Raw genomic sequence first — 19,039 nt, 5'->3', positions numbered from 1 at the left:
TTCACCCAAAAGACAACTAAGAGGATCTGTGTGCACACAGGCTAAGTTCCACCTCTCAGTTCTTCAGAACTCTCTCAGCCCCACCTCCCCTCACAAGGCGTCTGTTGTGGGGAGAGAAAGGGAAAGGAGCTTGTAAATTCAAATTCTTTTTCTCTAAGAGCAACCAATGGGAGCTGATGAAATGTTGGGGAGAGTCAGTTGGAAAACCCGTGGCGTAATGCCCATTGGGCAAAGTGGGCAGTTGCCCAGGGTGCCCCCTTGTGGCGGGTGCCAACAATGCAGGGTTTTTGGGTTTTAGGCTAGCAGCACCAAAATTTCAGGGATGTTTCAGGAGACTCTCCTGATGCTATCGCCCAGGTTTGGTGAGGTTTGGGTCAAGGAGTCCAAACTTATGGCCTCCCAAATGGGGTGCCCCATCCCCCATTGTTTCTAATGGGAGCTAATAGGAGATGGGGGCTACACCTTTGGGGGTCCGTAACTTTGGACCCCCTGAACCAAAATTTACCAAACCTGGGACATATCATCAGGAGAGTCTCTTACTGATACCACCCAGGTTTTGTAAAGTTTGGTCCAGAGGGTCCAAAGCTATGGACTCCCAAAGAGGATGCCCCATCACCAATTGTTTCCAATGGGAGCTAATAGAAAATGGGGGCTACACCTTTCAAGGTCCATAACTTTGGACCCCCTGAACCAAACTTCACCAAACCTGGGTGGTACCAGCAGGAGAGTCTCCTAAAGATACCATGAAAGTTTGGTGCTGTTAGCTTAACAATTGCACCCCTGACAGCAGGCACCCCCCAAAAAAATTTCCCAGATTTCCCCAGATTTTCCTTTTAAATCCCCCACCTTTGGCATGGATTTAAAGGGAGAATCTGAGGTCCCCAGTTTAAACATAGAAAGTGATGCTGTTTCAGGGTGGGGGAGAATCAACCCCAAAATAACATCACTATCTATGTTGTTTTAACTGGGAACCCCAGATTCTCCCTTTAAGGTGGATTTAAAAGGAGAATCTGGGCTCCCTAGTTTAAATACCATTGAAAATGATGCTGTTTGGGGGTGGATTCCAGCATCACTTGTTTAAACTAGGGATTCTATATCAGTTGATATAGAAATCTGCATATGATTGCTCTGTAAATGTGTTTAAATTGCTCTGGGAAATGAGCTAAAATTGAACCGTAGAGCAAAACTCTGAAAAGTGCTAAAACAGATTAATTCAGATTATTTATTTATTTATGTCTTGCTGTGACAGTCAGGCTAAGAGCAACCAGTGAGAGCTGATGAAATGTTGGAGAGAGTCAGTTGAAAAACAGCAGTTAGAATAGCAGTTGGGAGTTGGCATCTGTGAGGAAAAGAGGATTTCTGATTGGGTAAAACTGTGCAGAAGAGCTCCTTAGAGCTGGCTGAAAAGATTCAATTTGTAACAAATGATCCCAATTGAGGAAATAGGGGAACAGTTCAAAAGTTCCATGGAAGTGAGGAAATTGTAACTTCTACCTTACTTTTTTCTATGTTATATTCATACCATAAATAAAAAATTAACTACTTGTTTTGTTTAACCCTGTGGTCTACATGTCTCAGGGAAAGACAAATACCCACAGGCTAATATCTTGATCTACATGTGTATTGCAGGATATGAATAAATGGTGGCAGCATGTGAGTAGAACAGTGCTTGAGTCCGCAACCTCAACAACTTGGTGTAAGTGAGGATCTGTTATTAAAGTGGGCTGGGCTACTCTTTCTACTGATGTCCCTGTGAGTGAGAGAATAGAGCTGAGCTGTGAAATGGTCAAAGCTCTCTCTATTTTTTTATGAGACTAGAATGTTTGGAGTGTGATGTCCTGACCTATGTGTGACCCAGAACCTGAGAGAGACATTTGAGAGGATGGTTGGCACTCTGTATTGGTGGAAGGGGCCATGCCTGCCTTTGTCACTGAGACTCAAGACAGATTGCAAAATATAGAAAATAGTTTGGTCAGAGAGATCTGTCATTCAGTAACAATGCAGTAGGGCTAGGACTACAGAAATTAGAATGTGCACTTTAATATATGACATGGCATAAACAATGTATTTATTAATTAATTGATAGGGTTACCAGCTCATTTAGGAAATACCTGGAGATTGGGGGGGGTAGAACCTGGGGACACTGAGATGTGGGACTGGACCTCAGTAGGATATGGTACCATCTTCCAAAGCAGCCATTTCCTCTGGGGAGCTGATTTCTGTTGTTTTGAGGTCAACTGAGCTCTACGGGGGAGGGCGGTGTATAAATTAAAATATAAATATAAACTATAAAAAATAGGAGATCTGTAGGCTCCAGCTGGAGGTTGGCCACTGTATTAATGTAGGTAATTCAGTTTTATAACTGATAGAGAGCCAAAGCAGCTGACAAAAGCACACAAAGAAAATAATTAAAGAAACAAAATGAACAATGTCGAGAGGATTGCAAAAGTACAAAATGTTTAAGTAAAATAAAGATGATACATACAGTAAACAATATTACAACCTTATTCCTTTGTAAAAGCACCCTCCTGAACTGTTGTATTAAAGTGCAACGTTTATCCCTTTATATAAATGCTTTCCAGAACATTTCTGTTTTGAATATTCTATATAAACACATACTGTTTAAACATACCAAAGAGATTGCTCTTTAAAACTTGGCATAGGTATTTAATTAAAAATGTCCTTAGCACAGATTTTTGTTAAAAACATGCTAAAAGAAACAAGACATCAGTTTGAACAACTACCCATGGTTGCCCTGTTGAAAAAGTCTGTGGATACAAAACTTTTAAGATATGTGTGTGGAAGGTTTGATTGAAGTACTTTTCTGAATTGGTGGGAAATTCTCCAGCTGCAGCCAGGAGGGAAACAGGAAGGCATCTGGGGAAGGCAGGCACTGATTGTTGATGGCTTTTGGGCTGGAAGGGATCCCAAGCACCTGCAGGCTACCTCCCAACCCAAACTGTTGCTCAGTGTTCAGTGTACATATTCATTTAAAACATTCCTATCCTGACTTATTTCCCCAGATTTAAGGTGATTCGTGCATACTTTGAAATGCAGATTGCAAGCCACAGTCTGCAAGCCACACTTTGCCACATAAACATGGAGACAGAAAACACAGCTGTTATATTGTGGCATGATGTTCTTCAACAATTCATCCGTCTTTGCTCAGATATTCCCAGTTCCCTTCCTCAAAAAGTGTGATTTGGCTATGGTGAGCTATACTCTGATCTCACCCAAATGTGCTCTGTGGGGTGTTGCCTTTGAAAAATGTCCAGAAACTTCAACTGGTCTGAATTGCAACAGCCAGGCTATTGAGGGGGTTGGATACAAGGACCGTACCACCCTTGTGCTGAAATAGCTGCATTATCTGCCTTCTGTTTCTGGACTGTTTAATGTTTGCTTTATGCTTATGTCCAAGTTTGCTTTACTGGCTTTAAAATATATATATTAATATGCTTCTATTGTTTTACGATTCTATGGTATTACTTTTACTTGTGAGCTGATTCCAGGTTGCTCGAGAGATAGTATATCAATTATATAAATACAGAAATGATGGAGATAGATGAAATGATACATAAAGGAGCAGCCGTGACTCACCATGGCCGCCATTGCTGGTGGGGAAGGGACAGCCTTTCGACATGGCTGCCCCTTCCAGGCCTCGTGAGCTTATAGCAGCTTGCAAGGTTTGGTCCCGTCTGCTACGCAACCTTGGGAACAAGGTGATGATGGTGTGTCCACCCCGGAGTCATCAGGGGAAATCAGACTGGGTGGCCTATAAAAGGCCACTTACCTCCCACTAGAGTGGCAGCGGACACATTCATCTTGAAATGGTTAGTGGCTGGAAATTTACAACATCTTGTAATGGTTAGTGGCTCAAATGGCTTTAAAAAAGATTAGACAATTTCATGGAGGCTAAAGGGTCAAACCTGAGCAGGTATTCTCTGGTAAGTCCCATGTTGTTCAATTAGCATCTGTCCTCAGCAAATCTTCTAAAAAATGAGTCCAATATCATTCACTTACTCCCAGGAAATTATCCTTATGATTGCAACCTAACAGTAAAATCCCAAGAACATTCCCCCCCCCTCCCCAGAGGTGAGTACTGTGGAGTAGACTTGAATACATTTCTCCTAGTCTATCAATATCTACTAACCATGACAGCTTACTGGAATTTCCAGATTCAATAGCAGGTTGTCAGAAAACACAACCATTGTTACTACGTGTAAGCAAAGCCAGACTTGGTATTGGCAAAGTCAATAAAAGGCCTATGAAAATATAGTATATGTTTGGTTTTGCTTATTCAACACTGACTACACACACACACACACAAAGAACTTCTGTAGAATCAAGTTTTGACATTCAAGGGCTCAGAAGAAGAAAGAGCAGGTGTGTATTTAAGCATTCCCAGATTTTTCAATCAAGCATTTAAAGAGCTGAACACAAAGGGATTAAGGATATTAGCTTTCTTGAATGTACCTGATCAAATTCAGCCATTCATATTATTTCTTAGAACTAAATAAAGCTTTTCTAATGAGAATTCATGCCATGTGATAATAAAACTTTTCTTGAGGAAGAGAGTGAATTATAGGAAAACAAGAACATTTTTGAAATGTAGACTTTTTTAATCCTCTAAATTATATTTCATGCCCACAAGATGTGCTTGGCCTACACCATCATTGATTTGAATAATTTTCTTTAAATTGAGTTAACCACTGTGCTGTAATCAAATATTACTGCTGCCCCACATTTCCCCCAAATGAATGTGTTTTGAGTTAAAGCTATCAGTCAGAAAGCCTCTGTTTCATACTAAGTAGCAGATTCCTAGTGCCATCCTAATACCCTTCGAAATCCGTTGAAGTTAATGGGCTTCACTTAGCATGGCCCTATCCAAATTGCTGTCTCCCTAGTAGCTGGATTCACATGTCCATTGTAAACAAAGTAGACTTGAATTTTAAAAATCCAGATGCCTCTGGAAACCTTTGATCCCATCAACATGTCTGTTCACCGTAAGCCTCAAAAATGTATATGCAGTTGTTGAGAGAATATAATTTTCTGAATTGTTATTTTGCATTAATTTGTATCATAGCATTATTGAACATTGTTTCCCATTTACAGGCAGAGAAATTATTTATTGCCTCTGGCTGAAAAACAGAGCAACCAATTAGCTATTGTGCATCAATCTGGTTTAATTATAACAGTTCCATAATTGCTGATTGGCTTGATTTGAGCATCCTTTCCCAGTCTGTGTAAGTGGCTCAGTTGTTGTCAACAAGCTTCCATTTTGGTTACATCCTTCCCTTCTTGATACTGCAACCAGCTTCTGTTTTTGCTGTCTTCTTTCAAATCATTAAACCATTTCTAGGCATTACCCGAACAAAATACAAGAAGCAGAGGAGGTGGAAAGCTCTTATTTTTATACTGAAAATGGAGTGGAATGCCTGTCTCAAAGAGAAGCTTTCTTTGCCTTGTATCTAGCTATTAGATCATTAGTCAGGGCCTCTTAATGTGATTTCAAACACATAAGAACCCTATTGTATTGGAACTGTGTATGTTTTTTTTTTAAATCTCTTTTTATTCTCCTCAGTTCTGTCTGCTTTGGGGCTGCTGTTGTGTTTGTGAGGAGGCACAGTATTCTACATCAGTTTGTTTTGAATATTTTTTAGCAAGCTATTGATTTGTACCCATTAGCAACCTGAAGCAGATATTCAACATTTTGCAAAGGAGATGTGCAGTGTTTCCAACCTCCAGGTGGGGCCTGTAAATCTGTTAGAATTACAAGTAACGTCCAACAGTGACGTAGGTATAGATTTTTTTATGGGGAGGTTTGGGGGCAAAGCCAAGCCCCCACCCACCCCTGGGGGTGTGGCCACACCTCCCCAAGCCACGCCCTTGGCCTCAGTGCTTATAATAGCAGCTCTCAGAGACCAGAGATGGCAGACTCCCCTGCGCTGCCTGCCCCACCCCCCCACCGACTTGGCTCCCAGCTGGTAGCCAGCAGTCCCCTCTCCCTCCCCTCCAGGCAGAGGGGTAGATAGGGAAAATGGAGCTCGGTGCAAAACCTGAGGTTTGCGCCCCCCCCCATGGGCAGCTGCTGTGATGCTGAAATCCACCCCCAAACAGCATCACTTTCAATGGTGTTTAAATTAGGGAGCCCAGATCCTCCTTTTAAATCCATCTTAAAGGGAGAATCTGGGGTCCCCAGTTAAAACAACATTGAAAGTGATGCTGTTTTGGGGTGGATTATCCCCCACCATGAAACAGCATCACTTTCAATGTTTAATCTGGGGACCTCAGATTCTCCCTTTAAATCTATGCCGAAGGGGTTGGATTCAAAAAGAATCTGGGGAAATTTGGGGGGGGGGGGTTGCCTGCTGTCAGGGGTCAATTATTAAGCTAGCAGCACCAAACTTTCATGGTATCTTTAGGAGACTCTCCTGGTGATACCAACCAGGTTTGGTGAAGTTTGCTTCCAAGGGTCCAAAGTTATGGACCTTGAAAGGTGTAGCCCCCATCTTCTATGAGCTCCTATTGGAAACAATAGGGGATGGGGCATCCCTTTTGGAAGTCCATAATTTTGGCCCCCCTGAGCCAACCTTTACCAAACCTGGGTGGTGTCAGCAGGAGACTATCCTGATGATACCACCTAGGTTTAATGAAGTTTGGTTCAGGGGGTCTCAAAAGTGTAGCCCCATCTACTATTAGCTCCCATTGGAAACAATGAGGGATGCGGGCACCCCCTTTGGGGGTCCATAACTTTGGACCCCCTGAACCAAACTTCATCAAACTTGGCTGGTATCATCAGGAGTGTCTCCTGACGATAGCCTGAAATTTCAGTGCCGCTAGCCTAAAAATGTGCCCCCTGCAGTCCAAAAACAAAAAAACACTTTAAAATACAAAAAGCCCACAAACGGGAGGCAGAGCTTCAGACATGCAGTGGGGGGGTTGAACCGGAGAACACCCCCTTACCTACGTCCTTGACTTCCACACTATGGACATGAATTCCCATGACCTTATAAGCTGGTGAGGTTCTTCCCCCTCTTCAAATCCTGCTCTACCCAGGCTGCACCCCAAAAATCTTATCTTAGAAATGTGTGAAATGTATATATCTGTCATTATCGAAAGTGGCAATGCTGTGTGAAAATACTGACAGATTTATTGATATGAAAGACCTAGAGTTTCCAGACCCCATTGGAGCAAGGAATCTCATGTTTGGGACCATCCTCCCCCGTATTATCCACTTTGCCTTCAGGCATCTTAACTGGCTTAAAATGAGGCCTATGTCCTGATATTGCTGGTGTGATGATGTCATATCTGGAAGTAATGTCACTACACAGGTGATGACAGGGGAGGGGCTCTGATATTTGGCAAAACTCTGTGGTGAAAACAGTTCCTACCATGGAGCTTTTGACCAAATACCAGAGTGTCTCCCTCACTGTCAGTGGTGTGATTATGTCACTTCTAAAAGTAATATCACTCAGGAGGCACGATAGTTAGGGGGCGGGGGGCTGGCAACCTTAGAAAGACTCAGTCCCTTTAAATTCTGTTTCCTGATGACTTAAGAACTGACTTTTACTTTGAATCCTATTAATGTTTGAATGTGTTAACCTTTTGTGCTATTCTTTACCTATGAAACTGAGATGAGACCATAATCTATAAGCAACACTATTTCATTTTGTGCCTTTATTGTATAGTGTCACTGGAGAAAAATCCTTGGCAGATATAAATCAGACGAAACTGCTTGAATCATATTTCCAAATGGAATCTGACAGAAAAGAGAAGGGGTGATTGTGGTGCATCTGAGTGTTTCTAGTATGATCCAGTAAGCATAACAGACTACAAAATGTTTTCTTTAGCTGTAGTCAGGGGAGACCATAGGCATTTATGTTACAGATCTTTATAACAAAGCCAGTTCATGTGAATTTGAACATGAACTGATGGACTAATTGGACACTGTTTTTTGTACTTTAACTGGTAATCAGGTCAGAGCAAGGTTATTGGAAGAAATGGACTCTGCTGCAATGAATAGTGATTATTCAGAGAGCTAATGGAAGCTGTACTATCCAAATGAAAATGTTAACAAGGCATGAAAGAATAGAACTACTGCTAATTAAAAATGAATATCCAATGCAAAATACCAACAGAAGAAGAATTGTGGAAACCAAGTTTGTACAAGGAAAAAAATATGCAACAGACGTCAATGAAAATGACTGCTAGCCTGAGTGATTATTAGGAGTGTCTCTGTTATATTGCAAAGAATATAGTGTAAGAAATGTCTTAGCTTTCCATCTTAGTTTTGAAGACATGTGTTGTACAATAATTAGAGTTTACTGTCTTAACTTGTAAAAACTAATGGGCTCAATCTGAGAGATGTGATTTGGCGACAAATATACTCATAATACAGAACTAAGACTAATGATAGTTTTGTTAATTCCAAAGAAAATGTATGTAAGAAAAAAAGCTAAGAATTTGTGTAGATCTCTTAAGGTCTAGATGAGAATGTTCATCTTTTAGGCCAATCTCTCTTTGTAGGCTTGTCACCCCTGCACTAGGAGAAATGCTGTTTCTGCCAGTGCAAGGGGAAAATGTGCCAGTCAGGTGACTGGGCACCATGACTGGGCACCATGTGACTCTGCAGTGCCCAGCCTGGAAGCTGGCTCTGTCCCCTGGGCTCGTTGGTACAAAATGCTGCACTGATGTGGCCAAGAGCAGGCTGGGGGAGGGGGCAGGGCTAACCTTAGTTGGCCTCCAAAGCCAGATTGCCCCCCTTATGCTGGCGGAGGTGCTGACAGAGATATGCCATGATTTTTATGGTGTATCTCTATTGCCCACTATGGAGGATTTATGCCTTTTAATAGGAAAGTCCTTTGGAGGGGATGGAGCAGTGCTGTCCACGCCCCCCCCGTCTGCTCTGGATTGCGCAATTAGCAAACATAGCAAATAAGTCCCAAGGTTTCCATACATTTTTTTTATTTTATGTCTTCTGTGTAAGCATACAGCTTGATTAACTCTTAATACAAATGGTTATATTTAACTTGATGACTTACACCAAGTGGGGCCCAACTTTAGATGTATGCATGTTGTCCCCAGTAAGGAAGAAAAGGAATAAGAAGGAATAAGGGGAAAGGTGCAGAAAGAGCACAAACTTTGAATTGGAAGAGAGAATCAGAGGAAAATAATGGAAAAATTGTTGAGGGGGGTGGTTAACAAAGGAAGGCTAAGAGAAGAGTCAAGAGAAGAGTAATGATACAGTGTCCAAGGGCGAAAGGAAAATGGGACATGGAATATGTTGCCATTATGGGAGGAGAGAAGTTTTTGGAGCAGGGTTCCAATCAAAGAGAAGATGGGGGCGGGGGAAGCAGTCAGGAGCAAGAAACATAGGGATAGAGGTGCTGCAACAAACGCAGTGGCAGCAGATAGGGGAGGGGAATAGTCCATATGTTGTCTGACCCTGAAACATAAGCATTATTGAGAGTCATCACAATGGAGGAACAGCTGTGAGATAAAACTGATCTGACTAAACCTAAAATACAAATGGTGGAAAGCAGTCTGTAAGTTATGGTATATACTGAAATGAGGTTGTTGCATATTTAAAATCTGTGTATTTTTGTCCCAGTGGTGGGGAATCCCACTGAGATGCAAATGGGGCAAATGATGTTATCCTATTTAGGACTTGATTAGTTTACTGGACAGGTCTGTGTTGTAAGAAATAATCTTGAGGATTATGCAATGTAAGCGTAGTGTAAACACTAATAATTTAATTTGGTCTGAGATTCGCTGGGATGTGGCAGTTTTTCATGGTCACTTGGCTGTCTCATCATGAAATGGAATTTTGATTGTGTAATTCTTATTATAATGTTCTTGTTTAGTCTAAAATAATATCTCCCTCTGGCTTAACAGGTCCTAGGCATGTGAGGGCCTCTAAGGATAAGAGATTCAATCTTGTTCTCCAGCACATCCATCAGTCTATTGTAGATTAGAATACCAACCTGGTTTCTTTAGGAAAAGCAGGGGATGAGCAACATCAAGTAAAGCATCAACTGAACCAGGCATATTAGTATTTGCATGACTGTCTGCAAATGGAATCCTGGTTTCACAAATTATCCATAGTTAAAATGGGCATGGTTCAATGAACAGTCACAGTACAACCCAGAATAGAGTCCACGTCAACATTAGGAAGAACTTCCTGATAGTAAGGGAGATTAATAGTAAGAGTTAATCAAGCTGTATGCTTACACAGAATACATAAAATAAAAAAATCTCTTTGGAGATTTTTAAACAGGCTGGATGGCCATCTGTGTAGATTTCCTTGATTGTGTGCTCCTGTATTGCAGGGAGTTGGACTGCATGACCTTAGTGGTCTCTTCCAACTCTATGGTTTCATGACATGACATCTGATTAATCTCAGTCCCTATCATTATAACTGTAAATATTTCTGTAGCCATTACTTTTCTAAGCTTTTTTAGTTTTAGTTTTTTGTTTGTTTGTTTTTTGTTTTTTTTTGTAAACTAACCAACTAACTAATCTATGAATCTGGCCCACTACTTATCATTTATTCCATGAATGCAAATATTTTCCTGTACTGAAACTGTTACAAGATATTGAGTGATGGTTAAACATATTTTGAATGATACAGTAAGGTAGTTTTTGTTTTCATGGTGTTTTTCTTACTTTCCTTCCTTCACCAGATATGAATAAAAACTTATTGCTGAAATTTAGAATTGTTAAATGACACATGATGACTTAAAAAAATAAAGCTTTTATACCCATTCTTACATTGTTCAGAGATGTGGTTTACTTATACTTTACTCCTGCTTCTTCAATTTAAATTTTGATAAGAACTTGTCAGTCACCTTAAAATACATCTGAAGTTGTGCACTTCTACAAAAGCATTATGAAGTTTCTGAATGGTTGCACTGAGTCGAGTATTATGAGTTGTCATAGGTTGTTTTCTTACAAAAAGAATGAATAGGGGAGATCTCAGGTGGAAGTGGAATAACAGGGGAGAAGAGTATTTTTTTTAAGTCTTACTTTAAACACATCATAAAAGGTATCATAAGAACATTGGGATGTGCATTCAGAAATATCTAGTCTTGATAGATGGATAAATAGAAATAGTATTTTCTGAGTATATTTTGGTCTCCAGATGGTATCCAAGGTTTTTGACGTACTGGGAATAGATCCCACAAAACTCAGAAATAATTGCTAATAATGGGAAAGATCATGAGTCAGCTTTTTAAGGCACTCAGGACTGGTTTTCTTTATTTTTCTGTTGTGTCTGTGCCTTCCTGGAGCTTGGTATGGGCTTGCTATGTTGGTTTCATTTTGATTCTGTCCTTGGGGTTTGTTGATTTTGCAGCATAGTATTCTCTGTGTGAGTTGCTCCATAACAAGTTTGTTTTTTGTGCTTTTATTTCTTTGCAGTGGACTCTTGCTTTCAGTTCTCAAATTGCACTTTGGCTCCTATTGTCTGATGTTACATTTGTTGGGCTTGCAACAGCAATCCTGTCCTGTTTGACTTGGGTGATTCGCTGTTTTGCCAGTGGGTTAGATTCTCAGATTGTACATTTATTGTGTTAGGCTTGTCTTATTGTCCCATAGTTCTTCCAGGATTCCTTGGTTTTGCATTGGTTCTTTGGGTTACCTGGTTATGTCTGCTCTTGGTCCAATTAACTTGGAATATGGAGGTTATTCAAGCAATAGATACCAGGAGCTCTGCTGCTGTTTTGGTGCATTTCCCTCCAGCTCTCCAGAAAGATTTCCCATAGGGAATAATAGAGTCAAATAATATCACACCTCTCCCTCCCCCCCCCCCACACACACCCCAAAACAAAAACAAACCAGGACCGGAATGACAAATTGGCATTTGTAGCCCGGGAAACCAGGAATACAATTTTTTTTTAGTTCCCTGGTAGCCAGATTAAAAAAAATTGATTTTTTTTCAAGCTGAACAACCTTATACAGGAAGTCCCAAGACAGATGAGATCAGTAGCCCTGCATCCTGTTTCATAGAGTGGCCAAACAGGTGTTTAGAGGCCCAACTCCCTTTGGATAGGCAGGTTCCCTTAGTCATCAAAGCTTGTAACCTGTGATGGACCTGTTCTCTATGAATCTGTCTGATCTCCTGTCAAAACAAATATATGCTAATGGTAATAACTATATCCACTGGCAGTTCCTTCCTTTCGATTTTTCTGATTTTTTAAAATCAATTCAATTGTCCTTTAGTTTTAACATTCTGGAAAAGAGAGAGAAAATGTTATGTCTATCTACTTTCTTCACCCCATATATTCCTATATGTACCTAGCCTTTCCTTACAAGAAGACTACTCCCTTTGCTAAACACCTTAATTATCCTTGTCCTCCTTCCAGTATTTTGAAATCTTATTCTAAACATATGATGACAGAAACTAGGCATAAGATTCCAATAGTATAAATACAGTGACATTACATCTTTTCAATCTCTTGCTTAATGCATCCCAACATGGTGTTTGCTTTTTCTACACCCTGAATCGGTATTTTTTTGCATTATTTCTACTACCACAAGATCTTCTCCTTGTCAATTTCCACCACTTCACACCCTATCAACCTATACTGAAAGTTAGGAAAGTTTGTGTTTCCTCCACTATGCATCATCTCTTGTTGCTCACTCACCCACTCAGGAGAAATCTTCTCGAATCGCTTCATAATCTTCTATGATTTTCATCATCCTGAATACTTTGGTGCCACCCTTAAACTTGATGGGCAGCCCAATCCAGAAGGCACCATATATAGGGATGGCTCCATTGCCACACCATCTCCAAATGGTTTTTAGGCAGGGGTTCTGTCAAAAGGAAAAAACACCCCAGCCACCTAAAACCCTCCATTGAACTGAATGGGGTTATGCACCCTTTTGGGTGGTGTGACTCCAAGGCCTGAGCTGCGGCATTCCTGGCCCAAAGGCTGGGTGAAAGCCAACGACAATTGACTCCATCCCTTGGGAGACCCATGACATGCCCCTGCTGCACCAATGGCAGGAGAAGCTGTGGCATAGGAGTGCTGGCTTAGCACCCACAACCTTGTTCAAGTGATCCAGAGGTCCACGGTGTCAGGCCACTACCCTTTTAGCCCCAGTGCTGGGGGAGGTTTCCTGGGGAAGGTAAATCTGCTGATGCAGGCTCCTTCTGCATCCAGAAAGCAATTTGCCCACCCCCAAATTGGCCCATAATGCACTGTTTATGTAGACAAATGAATAAGCATTTACTATCAACTCTGTTATTCCTGTTCCCAGTCATATTTGCTTTTGGTTTTAAAAAAAAAACACTAGAAAGCCAAACTAAGCATTTTGGTGCCCTGTACTTCACTGAATTTATGATACATAACATTGATGTTGAAACTCTTCTAAATTAATAACAGAATTAATTCTAATAGGTTACATACTGTAAATTAACAAAGCTGTCATACATTACACATAGTTTTTAAAAAACAATTAGCTGCTTCCTCTCTGCTGCCATTAAAAAAATGGGGGCTGCAGAGCTGAATGCAGAGACTGGCTCAGCTGATCCCTGTACTCAGCTCTTCTTTGTGGCCTCTGAAGCCCACTTGGGCTTCCGACAAGGCAGGTAGCCAGTAGAGCTGAAAGCAAGGATTGGCTCATCTGATTTCTACATTCAGCTCTCTCTTGCCTCCTTCAAAGTCCACTTGGGTTCAGAAGCAGTGTGGGAGGCAGCAGAGCTGAATACAGATGTTTTGTTCAGCCAATTTTTACATTCACCTCTGCAGTTCGGAATTTTTCAGGGTTGGCTTTAACACCCCCCCCCCCAATTTAACCCCCAAATGAAAAAAGCTGGTATGGGGATTCATCTTTTTCTAGCTTTAAAAAAAAATTCTGGGTGTTTTAAGCCAAACCCCAAAATTATTGGGGGGGAAATGGCACGTACCCCTAATATAATCTGCAAATGCATTTCTAGCATAAATCACTCCCTTGGAATTGCAGATTACAAATGATTTCATGTAATAGCTCTTGGTTTGAGATGAACCAAGGAATACCTTAGTTTTGAAACACTGACAGCAAACAGGGCAATTTACACAAGGAAAATTACCTGTGGGGATTACCCTGTTTCCCATCCCATTTTTATGACTGTTGAGCCACTCAGTTTACTTCAGACTAGTGTGTGTCCGAAACCTCTGGTGCTTTTATAAGTAAACAATAGATGACGTTGACATACAGGGATTCCTGATAGAAAATGCCAATGTTTTTCAAATATTTCCCTAACACTGGCATATGTTTGGTCAAAGTTACTATGGATTTCATCCATAAGAAGTGTGGATATTTCCATTTTATCTTTTACCCCACAACCACTTCCAACCCAGGGAAAGTTTATTCCTGTGATACAGGAATGTGCAGTAACAGTTGCATGGGCTAGCAGTCTACAATGAGAAGGGGGAAGGGGGGATCTTCCTTGATCTTCCATCAGCACAGCTCTATGGATGGAAGTAGCAGGAAGGATTTGTACTTCCCACCTACCATTTCTTGTGGTTTCTTCCCAGTGCTTCCACAAATCTAGTTTAGATTATTAGGTTTAATATGTTGCTCCTCTCCTTTCAAGCTCAGAGCAGTTCACAACATTTTAAACAAAAATATGCAATATAATATAGTAACAATATAAAACATTAAAGTATCCAGTGATTCCTATGATTCATTATTTTGACAGTCACGAGATGGCAATAAACAATATTCATTATTTTCAAGAGGTTGATGGTGAACTTGGTGGAGAGAAGGGAGGGGAGAGGCCAGATGGTATAATGACTCCCTCAACTGTATGCCTAATAGAACAACACTATAGTACAGACCCCATGGAACTGCATAAGGTTTCTCGGGGCCCCGATCTCATTGAACAGAGTGTTTCACCAAACTGGGTCCAGGGTCCAAAAGCCCTGCCCCTGGCTGAGACTAGTCTACAAGCAAGTTATTCTCAGATCTAAGTGCTTTCTGGAGAACATACCAAGAGAGACATCCCTACAGGGCTGTTACTCCACTCCAGTCCAACAGCTCCCTTGCATTAATTTCACCAGTGCTAAAATTGGCAGCTATACGAAGAGAAAGCTAAGAGGTTCTGTTGGCTGTTGCATCTGTGTATTCAACCATATAAATATGCTGTGTTCCAAGTAGGACACTCCAACATGTTTTGAAAGTTTTTTCAGAGCACATTTATTTTTGTGTTACAGCAAAGATTATATTTGTAATGCCAGGAAAAAATGCCACCATGCCTGCCTTTTGCTTGTAACTATCTTATAACTAGGTATTCTATTAAAAGTATTTTAGTGCTACTATATTACCCATTTGTGCTGCCATAGTAGTGCTACCATATAACCCATTTGTGTGAATGCTGGGTCACACAGTATTACTGGTAGCCAGTTGTTATTACCACAAGTGTTTGAATTGATAAATAGCAGCATTTATCTACATGTGAAAAAGGAGAGCATTCGTGACACGTTTGGGGTAGAAGATACTTGGCAAGGGTGTGTATGAACCAGATTTTGCACCCTTTCACTTGGTGTCCCAGATTGTTGCACAGAACTCAGTCAGAAACCTTAAGCTCATCTTCTCATCTGTGTTCTGACTGCATTCAATTTCTTGGTATGACACTAAACTGAACTATGATGCATAGTGTGATAAAAGTTGCTTTTGTAGTCAAAGTTAATTGCTTCAAAACATAAATATCATTTTGAACTTAGCAGAGATTGACTTGCATCCAGTGAATCATTAACTGCACAAAGTTTTCAAATGGAGCTTTTGCTGTCCCTGCAGCAAATCATGAAATTCAAATCCCCCTGAAATTGTACTCTTGGGCTCTCACAACCAGCATGGAAGGAAAAATTGGGGCCAGCTGTGGGAGTACTAAGGAGGAGGAAGCCCTGCAAAACCAATAAAGCAGTTTGTCAGTATATATCTTCCATTGATAATATTACCTTATAGTTCTATCATGGTGGTTTTGTTACTTTAATACTAAATATCACTCAATGGTAGGAAATACTTTTTTTTAAAAAGCATATATTTTGTAATACTCTGGGAATTTTTTTAACATATGATCTTCTACTATTCAGAGACCATGGCAGTAAATATGCATGTTCAAATGCACGCTTACTGTAGTCACTTTTATAAAATTGTTTACATACTTTCACAAAAAAAGTATTGATTGTCAGTAAATTAACTTTTTATTTTAATTCTCTGTTCAGATTTGTGAATATAGTAGTTTAACAGTCTAGTTCTCATGGGTATTTCCAGACATCTTTATTTGCTACTACAGAATCGTGAGCACTTAGCGAGATAATGTTTCAACACCTGATAGCATCTTAAACTAAGTTGAAGATTTCAAACTCACCTTTAAGTAGTATCTGAATTTGTGTTAATTGTTTATCTAATAAAACACCTTGGCATAAACATGTAATTTAATGGAACATTTTTTTTTCCAGATATACCTTCAGTTAAAATTATACCTTCCACATCGTGGCCAGAAGAAGGACAATCTATAACTTTGATTTGTGAATCCAAAGGAAAACCACTGTAAGTGATTTAACAAGCAATATATTTTTATTTTCTTTATTCTCCTCTGATTGCAGTATCTGACTGCAAAGCTCTGCTTTTTATTCTCCCCCCCCCCCCTGTTGTCCTGGGGTGTAAAGTGATCTCTGGTATAGAAAAACCCTTGAAGCATGTCTTCATTAAGTGCCTATGGAAGACTGGTCTTTTACTTTATCATTTATTTTAGTTTTGGGAAAGCATTCCTGCTGTGTATTTTTAAAAAGTAAGCCATTTCAACCTGAAAAGATTGCAGGCTTATTTGCTGTTCATATCATCAATCTGATGATGGGTACATATTCTCAAAGCTTCTCATCTGATGAAAAACTTCTAAAATCAACACCTTTTTTAACACCAAAATATTGAACTCTGCGCTTGCTTTGGTTGTCATTTACATGGTAATTGGAAATTTAATGATTTATGCAAATTATCTTTTCAACTATCTCACTTTTTAAAATAGCTTTAAAGTAGTGGTCTATTTTTAAGACTGACCAGAAATTTGTTTACTCATTCCTGCACAGACCTTAACATGGCCTGACACATTTTAAGAATATATTGAATCTGTCATTTCAAAAAAATAATTCAAATGTTTTTTTTTTAAAATGTACTCATAAATTTCATGTATAACCCTTTTCATATTGTTAATTTTGGGATTTTATTTTGAGATGTTGAGATAACTAATATAAGTTCGAGATTCTAGTACCCGAAGGAACTTTGATGACTTTACAGCATGGTTCTGGCTTTGTTTTTGTTCTGTTTTTGTTTGAAAAGCTAAGAATGGGCACAAATTGTACATTTGCAGTATGCAAACCAATGTATCTGTCATGTTATTACAAACTAATCTATCTACTTGATAGGTTACTAAAGAGAAAGGTAGAAACTTTATCTTATTCCAAATACACAGATTGTGGGTAGACAGTGTATTAAGGAATAAAGTCTGGCACATCTACAGCCCAATCTAGATGGGGGGATGGCCTTTGGGAGTGGCAGAGGGCTGTGTCAATGTGTTTATCCCCTCCAGCAGTGTAATGGGCACCCACTTCTGTGGAGGGAACAAATGGTGGGATCTGGCCTCCCCACAGCTCCACAATTGGCAAACCAAAAAATGAGTGTGACTGCGGAGCTATTCCAGTGTCCAAGGAGATGGCAGTGCAATGGGGGGGGGGGGGTTCTGGCATTCCCAGGTAGCGTCCACTGGCATTCCAGCCCAAGAACACCGCCCTCAGATCTCACAGATTTATTCTCGACTTTTGTGTGGCATAAGCCTGTTAGGTCTGTGGGACAATTCGGGCAGCAAGAGATTTTTCAAAATACCCTATTTTTCATGCTGCCCAAAGTCCCTGGGGATGTAGTACAGTGCCACTTCCACTGCACTATCCCTAACCACTTCAACTCTTCCCCCATCTAGATTGCAATTTTAATGATTTGATTATTCTGATATATGAAAGTTAGTGCATGCTCTCATAGAAAATAATTTATTATTTACTTCATTTTTACCCCATCTTTCTTTACTATGGAGACCTTAAGTGGCTTACCTTGTTTGCCTCTCCCTCCATTTTATCTCACAACAACTCTGTGAAGTTGGTTTAAACTGAAAATGAGTGACGAGCTCAAGGTCATGATGGTTCTTCTGATCTGCACAATAACTTCTTCTAGACCTTGCTTCTACTTAAGATTATGTTCTTTTGTAGAGTGGGGCTAAAGCAGGATGGGTAGTTGTATGAGAAAAAGAAAGGGCATTCTAAAGCAAAAAAAAAGGAACACTGGAAAGGATAATAATCTTCTAGGGTTAATTCAGACTAGCACTTCTCAACAGAAATGTGCAATGGTTTCATGTTGTCAAATAGATTTTATATAGCACAAAATGGATGTGCCCATTGATTACGTACCCCCAATCATTCACTTATTCAGTGAGGTTCAATATAAAATGCATTTATTCAGTCAATATTTTTGCATGCCATATTCCCCAAGTCTTATTTTATGCATATAATATTTAATGAGAATATTAATGACATATTTTCATATATCTTGGACTTTTAAAAGAAATTATCACTAATAAATTTAGAACTAAAATTTGCTCTGTCTATTCAGAAGCAGTTCATGTGATGATAGATACTTGACAGATCATTAGGTACCATCTCTGGAGGATTTTTTTTTTTTGGTCTTTTTAATGCTGAAGTTTGATGTTGGGTGTCAAGGAGCACAGAGACACTTGGATGGTTTGTCTTCTTGGATTCACTTATCTTTCTGAACCAATAATCAGAAACAGATTACCGGCAAAACACAGAAAATTACCAGTTTGATGCATGGAAGACAAATCTTGGCAAAATTATTAGTAAAATGGAGAAATGTTTAGCAAAATATTGATTAAAATCCCTGGTAACAAACGTTCCTAAATAGAAGGTATATGTCAAATACGTTATATGATCTAATACAGGACAGAGAATATCCTTTATAGTAATTAACAGGATTGTACATCTGAATCAAC

At 39.8% G+C, this 19,039-nt stretch overlaps 1 protein-coding gene across 3 annotated transcripts in view; it reads left to right on the top strand.

The window, feature by feature from the left end:
* The window catches only part of CADM2 (cell adhesion molecule 2), a 516,061-nt gene that overhangs the window by 393,043 nt on the left and 103,979 nt on the right, over window positions 1–19,039 (top strand). For all 3 annotated transcript variants that reach the window (XM_048492993.1, XM_048492994.1, XM_048492992.1), the window contains one exon: window positions 16,446–16,536. In XM_048492993.1, coding sequence (XP_048348950.1) covers window positions 16,446–16,536 — 91 coding nt within the window. The remainder of the gene's footprint in view (window positions 1–16,445; window positions 16,537–19,039) is intronic.

This window comes from Sphaerodactylus townsendi, linkage group LG04 (genome assembly GCF_021028975.2).
Source record: "Sphaerodactylus townsendi isolate TG3544 linkage group LG04, MPM_Stown_v2.3, whole genome shotgun sequence".
Taxonomy (NCBI): domain Eukaryota; kingdom Metazoa; phylum Chordata; class Lepidosauria; order Squamata; family Sphaerodactylidae; genus Sphaerodactylus; species Sphaerodactylus townsendi.
This window is presented reverse-complemented; position numbering and strand designations above follow the sequence as displayed.